At 56.4% G+C, this 8467-nt stretch overlaps 1 protein-coding gene across 2 annotated transcripts; it reads right to left on the bottom strand.

Annotated features, from left to right (window-relative positions):
* Window positions 1-450: 450 nt before the first annotated feature.
* NLE1 (notchless homolog 1) lies at window positions 451-8247 on the bottom strand. Of its 2 annotated transcripts, none has more exons than XM_074160671.1 (13): window positions 8221-8247; window positions 7719-7862; window positions 7415-7632; window positions 7247-7326; window positions 6883-6959; window positions 5419-5516; window positions 3832-4024; window positions 3239-3374; window positions 2804-2850; window positions 2449-2651; window positions 1347-1506; window positions 1189-1259; window positions 451-1075 (listed from the first exon to the last, which is right to left on the bottom strand). In XM_074160671.1, exons 1-13 carry the CDS (start codon window positions 8227-8229, stop codon window positions 1036-1038), a joined length of 1476 nt encoding a protein of 491 aa, XP_074016772.1. In that variant the 5' UTR covers window positions 8230-8247; the 3' UTR covers window positions 451-1035. The 2 variants fall into 2 exon arrangements, with proteins under 2 accessions (XP_074016772.1, XP_074016773.1); XM_074160672.1 differs by having other exon boundaries at window positions 455-713.
* Between the last annotated feature and the right edge of the window lie 220 nt (window positions 8248-8467).

Genomic DNA, 8467 nt, shown 5'->3' with positions numbered 1-8467 from the left:
AGCCATCGAGACCTGAAAACTCAGCACATCTCTAGCAGTTGTTTGAAGTCCATGCCTGTTGCCTCCTGAATGGATGAGTGAATGCGTTATCTGCTGTGCGTGCGGAGGATCACTAACAGATAATGCTTGTCACAGCCCACAGGGAAATGGGCTGAGTGGAAAGGCAAAACCTTACTGGAATAACGAGAAGCTCCGAGACCTTATTCTCAGCAGATCTTTGTCCCAGGCATGCAGTTGAGCACAATTCTGCAATCTAATGATGTGCTGAATTTTCCTCTTCCTCCCTCCCTCCCTGAAGGTCACACAAGGACAACCCTTTCTCTTGCCACTAAAAGCCTCTTCCCTTCACGCAGCAAGAAAGGACATGAGCTGCCCCCCGCCCTCCGCTTGCCCCTTTCGAGGGAGCAGGCTACTGTAAGGTTGAAATTTCAATAAAAAGCCAGTTGAGATGGAGGCAGATGAGATACTCCTGTAATGTTCAGAGGAAATCATCCTGCAAAGCACAGCTCTTAATAAGAACTAGAATTAAAATTTCCTTAAATAAATATAAGGAAAGAGTCCATGAGGGAGAGCAGCCAACAGGAACAGGGAGTCGTGCTCGAGTCAGCCTCCGTTGTCCATCACCTCGCAGGTCTCCCAGGCAGATTGTGCTAAGGGCAGGCCAGCTTAGGACAGGACCGGTGGCTTCGTGTCACTGCTCCTATCGACGCCATCTGCAAATGGAAAGAGCTGCTGCATCCCTGTGGTCTGGCCCAGCAGGTACCCTATGAGGCAGCACAGCGGGGCCCTGGGGACCGAGTTCCTTCATCAGCCGTAGTCAAATGGCAACCAGCTCACAGGAATTTGTCTGTCTGCATAACTGGGAGACGGGGGAAGGTGAGAAAGGAAGGGTCTGACCGACTGGTGCAACTGTTCCTTCCCCTCTCCAGGAGCCAAAACATCCGAGTCAAATTTCACCACTGACTGCTCAGTTGGAGGGACTCTGCTTTCTAGACATCTCCCAGGGGACAGCAGCAGTTCCTGCCCTGAGGAAGGTCAGGTCTCCAGGCTGGAATTTGGCCCAGCGCTGTGCCGTCTGCAAGGACAGATCATACCCTAACCGTGCAGGTCTCTGCGAGGAGACTGCAGCTCTGAAGGACACATGGGGTAGCTGCAACTTCCTCTATGGACAGACAACAGGTTACTTACATCCGCAAACACTTATCCTTCCCTCCACTCGCTACCCTCTGTCCGTCCGGGCTCCAATCTGTTGCATACACCTAGTATTAGGGAAAGATACGGTTATCTCTACTGGGAGGAGTCATTCTTGCTTCTCTCAAACACCTCGGCTCAACCAGACACCTCACCTCGTCTGCATGGCCAGGGAGATCAATGGCCAGTTTCTTTGTCTTAGCATCCCAGACCTTCAGCGTGCTGTCACTGCTCCCGCTCACCAGCAACCGGCTGTCAGCTGACCAGGCGATCTGATACACAGCTGAGACGTGCCCTCTCAGCGACGTCAGGTATCTGGTGTGGAAGAGGCAGAAAGAAGCTGTTAGAGGAGCAGGCAGCTGGGTTTGTTCCAAACCTGCCCTTGCCCAGCCTTCATGTTTCTTCTCCACCTGTGAGCAAGCAAGCACGGTCACAGGATGCCCAGTGCACCCCAAACCAGCACGCACAAGGCAGTCAACTGCTATACAGAGTCCATAGGTGGTTCAGTCTAAAAGTCCTCCCAGATGGGCTCAGAGCCTTTTAGAGGACAGACAGCTCTTCATCTCAACTCCTCTGCCAAGAAACCCTTATCCAGCAGGCAACGCTATAGCCTCACCATAGAGATATGTTCTCCTCCTCTCTGGCTGAGCAGCCTGGCTTTAGAGGGACTGTTAAAATTACTGACATGAACTCAAGCTCATCAGTACAAAGGCAAAACAAGGGAAGGACCTCACCAACACTCCAGCAGAAGGTTAAAAGCTGGACTACAGGAGCATCCAAACACCAACAGCACCATTTGTAATTACAGGAATTCGCGTCATCCAGAACAAGCTGTTCTCTGGCACAGCAACCGTTTAAACTGGGTCAGTTTGCAGTGTGCAACGCACACGTCTTCAGGAGGGCAGCCGAGTGGAACGTCCCATCCCACCATGGCTGCGCCTGCCCCGAAGAACCCACCCTGCAGCAGGCAGCATGTGCCGCACAGGTGCCAGGCAGTGTGGTGGCTGGGTGACAGCAGGGTTGCACACACCCGGCCAAGCACAGACCCCATAACACAAGAAGAGCCGGACAAGGGACTTCCCAAGGGCAGAGGGAGACAGAGGCAGCAGAACGACTTTGCATGAGTTCAGGCTACAGAGATGTTGAACCCACCAGGGAGTTGCTGGCAATGACATTGGGGCCCATCTCGACATAACCTGTGCATTACACACAGACACCGTACGAGCACCACCTCTGTAACACAACAAACCAACTCACTTTCCTGTCCTACCATCCCAGAGCTTTATGGACTTGTCAAAGGAAGCACTAGCTATTAGCCGGGTGTCTGGCGAGAAGAGGACTTGGTTAATCAACGCTTGGTGGCCCGTCATTCTCTCCAGCGGCTTCTTGTCTTCTGCTGGTCTCCAAAGAAACAGCGTGAAATCATCTGAGCCTGAGACAAGCCTTTCTGGTTCCTTGCCCTGAGAAAGGGAAGAAAGAACCAAGTCTTGTACAAGCCAGGTGTAGAGAACTTGGAAGCACACCAGTGTTGGGGTCAACAGACAACTGTCCATGTTTACTGTTTCCACCAGTAATAGCATTAGAAATGACAGTAGGGACAAAAGGGACTTACCCTGACTTGGTCATACCTCTGCTGTGCCTTGTCCTTCAGTTCTGCCACTGAGAGAAGAGAAGGGAGAGGGGAAGAATGAAACATTTGCAATCCTGAGGTGAAAGGAAGCTTTATAACCCCGTGATGCCAATTCCAAACCTGTCTCGATGGGCCAAGCAGACGCCATTTGTGACTGCTCAGCACTTTCTCTTTGCCAAGGACAATACTGGGAGCAAAAGCCCTTGAAAACAGGGTGGCCTTCCCACCCCCCAGACTGTTTGACCTTGTGCATGGACACGGAAGATCATGGCTGCCAGCATGACCAAAACCAGCACAGGACCTGCTTCCAGCTCTCAAGATTGCCTTGGCTCATGCCATCATTAAGAAGAGACATCAGGTCTCCTCACTATCATCCCCACCGCCTCCTCCAGCCTACAATGCGGGTGCTGCACTTACAGGAGCCGCTCACATCCTGTGGGTTGATGGTGGCTTCAGCAGGTTCAAAGGCACCGGTGCGGAGAACGTAGTCAGTGCTAAGGGCCATGGTGTTCACCCAGTGAGCGTGGCCCTGCAATGTGCGGCACAGGACCCCCTGGAAACAAAACCACCCGCTTAGAGAGGGATGGGAAGGACAGAGCCAGACTGTGCAGGACCCACCAGACCCACTGTGCTGCAGCGACAAACCCTGAACTTTCCAAACCCTCTTGCCCAAGAGGCAGGCAGGACCATAGCCAGGCTCAGCAGGGAAGAAATGACACTGCTGAGTGTCAAGGACCGCTTTCCTGCAGGGCCTTTCAAGGAATCCACCAGCACAGGTTGCTCCAGGGATGTTTCCAGCTTTTAGCCCCATTTTATGCTTTTAGGGATGAAAACATTGCACAACAGCTACTCCTTCCAAACAGTGCTAAGCAACAGGCTCTGTTGGGTCAAGAGGATACAGCACCCACACTGCACCTCCGTCTTCTGGGGCACAAGCTGTGCCAGGAAGGGCAGACAAAGCTACAACACAGCCCTTCATCAGCAGCCGCAGGGCTGCCCATGCAACTTACATCCTGGGTCCTCCAGACTTTGATGGTCCTGTCCTGGGAGGAAGAGTAGAGCAAGCCATCACCTCCCCACTTCACACATGTCACTGACTGTGTGTGGCTTGTGAGGATTTTGTCACACCTGCCCATCAGCGTGTCCCAGATGCGGATGCTGCCATCCTTGGAGGCACTCGCCAGGTAGCGGCACTCTGGGTTTCTGGGCAAAAAGAAGATCAAATCCATTTGCACAGTGCAGAGAGCTCCTCCACCAAGCTCTTCCCCCATCAGCCCCAGAGGATTCAAGGGCGTGGACATGAATAAAAGACAACTTTCTCTTTTGTCTTAAAATGAGAGCAACTTGGCAGGGGCAGAACGCTGACCTATGGAGAACAAGATCCCACAAGGTGAGGGAGAGGCAGACAGATACTTCCCTCCAAACTGACTCCTGGGCTGCATGCTGGAGGCATCAATCCAGGGTAAACCTGGCACCTGAGCTCTTGGCAATGACCTTGTTTTCACAGGAGGCAGCTTTAACCCACTGGCTGATGAGGGGACCACAAACCCGCACCAGCTGGGGAGAGCCCTGGGCAGGGGGATCAGTCTGTCTTGCTCCCCTGTTGGTGCCATCCTTTGTCTCCGGCAGGAAACACGGCAGCCTGCGGACACAGACTATGAAAGCAGCAACGTCCATCCATGTGGCTCAGGGGGGAAAATTTAACACATCTGGAAGCAGCTGCCCTCTGTCCTTTGCACAACATCTCTATCACTCAACACAGTTTTAACATCAAAGACAGTGGTCTCCGGCGGCAGCAGCAGTGAGATAGAGCACGGCTTCTCCTGTTGTGCAGGAACTGAGCAGGGAGCACAGCTGCCTGGAGACAGAGCAGTGGAGCCCTGGCAGGGTCATCCCCCTCCTCTTCATTTCCTCATCCTCCTTTATAATCAGTTTTTGCTAATCCAGTTAATTGTTTGCAAATAGCTGGAGTTTCCTACTGGCAAATTCAATTTGCAGGGCTCTGCTCTGAAGGGCCTTTTTTTCTTTTTATTTATTTATTTATTTATTTCTATAATGTCTTGGATTACTGGCTACAACTGTCCCCCTCCACCCGCCTCTCCCAGACAGAACTTCAGCTGATGGAAGGGATAAGGGGATCGCAGAGTTAACCAGCCCTCATGATAAATAACAGGACGAGAGAGGCAACCAGGATGGAGGAGAGCAGAACGGGAGCGCTCTGCAGAGCCTGAGCTCGGACACCACAAGGGCTGGCTTTCCTGCTCCCAGCTCAGCACGCTGGGGAGGAGCATACCAAATGTTTCTCCAGCATCATGAAAACATCGTTTTCCACAGGCAGATATGTCTTTATACAGAGGACAAGAAGCACAGCCTGGCAGCGACATCCCCAGTGCCCTCACAGGGACTGGGAGCAGCGGCTAGGACTCCTGGCTCTGAGCTGGAAGCATTTTTCCAGGCTCATCTGGGGGCCGTTCACCTGCAGGCACCCCCTCTGCGCACCGTAACAGGAGAAAGGCAAACAGGAGCAGTGCCCTTCAGGTCAGGGTGCTCTTTTCCATCCGAGTAAAGGGGAAGGGCTGGGCTGGCCCTTCACTTACATGTGGAGCGGCTCCCAGCACAGACACGTGATCCATTTGGAGTGGCCAGAGAGCACCCGGCCGATCTGATTGCCGGTGGCTGGGTCCCAGAGAAATATCTGCCCAAGAGAGGAAGCAAGAGGGTCGCGTCAGGCCACACGTATCATGTGAATCCCAGGAATGTTTGGGCTCCGTTTAGAAAGGATAGGTGTCCTTGGGGTCGCATTTACATTGGCAGAAGCAGGGAGCAGAAAGGGGGGGGGGGGGCAGGAGGGCTGGATGCCTTTCCAGATCCCTGCAGCAATCAGCTGACATCTTGAAGCATGAGACCCGATCGCCCTCCTCTCTTGCCTAAAACGCTGCTGCTACAAAAATATCTGCCTCAACGCAAAACCAATCCAGGTCCCCAAAAAGCCAGCCTAAGCCTTTGACATCCTGTGCCAGAGAGTTAGTGAATGTTTGCAGAGCGCGATGAAAGCCAGAGCGCGCTAAATGCTACTTATTATCGGATTCTGTGGGTGGGACACATGCTGGTTTTCTCTTGTTTTTTCGCTCTCTACATAAATGTTCACCCAAAGAGCCAAGGCATTAGTCATCCGCTACTTAAGAACCTGGGAGAAACAGGGAAACGGAGGACAAGCAGCTCCCTCTTTAATTTTTAGATTAAAGCCGGAATGGCACCAAACCAGGGCAGAGCCACCCTGGCCTGGCCCACGTCCCTGGGGCTGGTATCAAAGCAGCCCAAACGACTTGCCACCCAGAATCCGAGCGCGGGACAGCAGCCCTCAGCAGCTCCACAGCTGCTCTCCTTGCTCCCAGACTGCTCAAAGGTCAGATCGAGTGACTGTCCCCTCTGCAGCTCAGCTTTTACCGAGACCATTACCGACTCACTTCTAATTGCCCACAAATGCTCTTTCTTCCCCAGCCGTTTCTGTGCACACATTTTGCCCCACAGCCAGGGAAGGGCCTCCTCCGCATTCCTGTGAGAGGGAATTTGGCTGCGTCTGAGCGGGAGCACTGCGGAACGGGCTGCTGCTGCTACACGGCTGGGTCATGCGAACGGCAGCCCTGGCTTGGCCGGGCGATACCCATTCTCGCTCCAGACACCTCCCTCGTCACGGAGCCATCTGCCAAGGACCACAGCCAAAGCCTGGACTCTTTCCTGCGCAGAGGGAAAAGCATCTGCCGCAGGACAGTGGGGCTCAGCAGAAAGAGGTCTGCAAAGGTGACAAAGGCAGAGCCCTGCCCGGATAGAGTTCAGAGACACCACTCGCAACTACTGCAATGCATCCACATACAAATCTCCTCCAGGGAACGGGAATCTGCTCAGAACAACCGGATACACCCCAGAAAAAACCAAGTCTTTGTCCCTAATGCCCCAAAGCCACTTCATCTGGTTTCATTTTGGTTCAAACCAGGGCTGCAAAGGGTCTCCACGCTCCCCCAGACCTCACCTGGCCCCGCACGGAGGGAGCCAACACATACCTGGCTGTTCTTGCAGCCCGAAGCCAGCTTCTTGCCATCGGGTGACCAGGCGATGCTGAGCACCCAGTGCCGGTGACCTGGCAGAGAGAGCACAAGCGGGTGTGAGCGGAGAGCTGTGACTGTCCCCGGTGTCCCACCATGCAGCCACTCCGAGGCAGGACTGGAGATGAGGGGAACCCTCCTGGGCCAGACCCTCTTCCTCTGCTTCATTAGCGAAAGAGAGCTGCTCCCTCCCTGAGCCGCAGTCCCAGCCTATGTGGCTCAGGCGGCAGCCAGGCTCTGCTCTGTTTGTCCCCCAGAGCAGGGAAGGGTTCCCAAGGGAGGGGGTTCAGGAGCTGCTCTCCCAGGACAACCCCACACCCACCTTTGGCCGTGAACTGCGGTGTCTCCGTGCTGAGGTCCCAGAAGCGGACGGTGGTGTCTCCAGAGCCGCTTGCCAGGTACCTGGGAGAGGAGGAAGAGCCCGGCTGAGCGCAGGGGGGATGACAGCGGCCACCGACGAGCCCTCCCACCCACAGCCAGAGCCTCGTACTTTCCCGTGGGGCTGAAGGCCACAGAGATGACGGCCTCGGTGTGTCCCTCCAGGGAGCTGGTGCAGCGGGTCACCGCCCGCACCCTGAACACCGCCTGCGGCTGGTAGATGATGTCCAGGACCTTCTCCGTCTCCACGCTCTGCCCCGCCAGGGTCTTCTCCAGCGACGCCACGATCTCGGCATCGTGGACAAAGAAGGCCAGAGGTACCGGCTCATCCTGGGGGAGGAAGGGCAGGAAGGGTAGCGAGGGGTGGGCTCTGGGGGTGCCGGGGGAGCTCGGAAGGGGGTGGGGGGGTGTCTCACCTTCTGCAGGAGGGCGTTACAGACCAGCTGCAGCTTGTCCGGGGTGATGGTGACCGGGACGTCGAAGGGGGAGCCCAGGGACTCCCCCGCCTCGTCCCGGAACTGGATCAGGAGCCGCTGCACGTCCTCGTCCGGCGACATGGTCTGCGGGACAACGGGCTCAGGGGCGGGGGCCGCACCGGGGACGAGGGGGAGAGGAACAGCCCCGCAAGCCCCCACCCGGGCAACCAGACCCGCCTGCGGGAGAAGGAGCCGCTACGGGGGAACGCGGCGTGGGCCCCGTGGGAGGGAGAAACATCCGACCGGGTCCCCACGCGGGATAGGGACAGCAGGAGCCCAAGGGGAACCCCGGGGGGGGGGGAACAGGAGGCCCTGGAGCGCCTCGGCACCCCCACGCACCGCTCCTCCCCATCCGCCCCCCGCGGTTCCGGTGTTCCCCGGTCTCCCTCATCCGCTCCCAGTGCCAGCCCCAGTCCCCTACGGCAGCCCCGGTCCCGCTCACCGCGGCCATGTGCCCGCGCGACCCACGTGGGCCGGAAGCGGCCCCTCGGCGGCGGGAGGGGCTCAGCGCCGCGCTGCTGCCCCCTGGCGGCCGGCGGTGGGGACAGCGCAGCGCCCCGGAGGCCATGGGTTCGAGGCCACGGTGGGCGCGTTCCGCCCCGGAGGTGGGAGGGGGCAGTGGGCGCCGGGGCCGCTCCCAGGCATTTCCCGCGGGGACCACACTGGTGGTTTTTATCGTATTTCTAAAA

The sequence above is a fragment of the Numenius arquata genome, chromosome 18 (assembly GCF_964106895.1).
Source record: "Numenius arquata chromosome 18, bNumArq3.hap1.1, whole genome shotgun sequence".
Classification (NCBI taxonomy): domain Eukaryota; kingdom Metazoa; phylum Chordata; class Aves; order Charadriiformes; family Scolopacidae; genus Numenius; species Numenius arquata.
This window is presented reverse-complemented; position numbering and strand designations above follow the sequence as displayed.

What these genes read in the sequence shown, in the direction of transcription:
- NLE1 (XM_074160671.1), bottom strand. An exon ending in AAGTCTGGAGGACCCAGGAT is followed by an intron (nt 3,375 to 3,831) that starts GTAAGTTGCATG and finishes TTTTGTTTCCAG; the next exon opens with GGGGTCCTGTGCCGCACATT. An exon ending in AAGGATAAGTGTTTGCGGAT is followed by an intron (nt 1,076 to 1,188) that starts GTAAGTAACCTG and finishes CTGTCCTTGCAG; the next exon opens with ACGGCACAGCGCTGGGCCAA.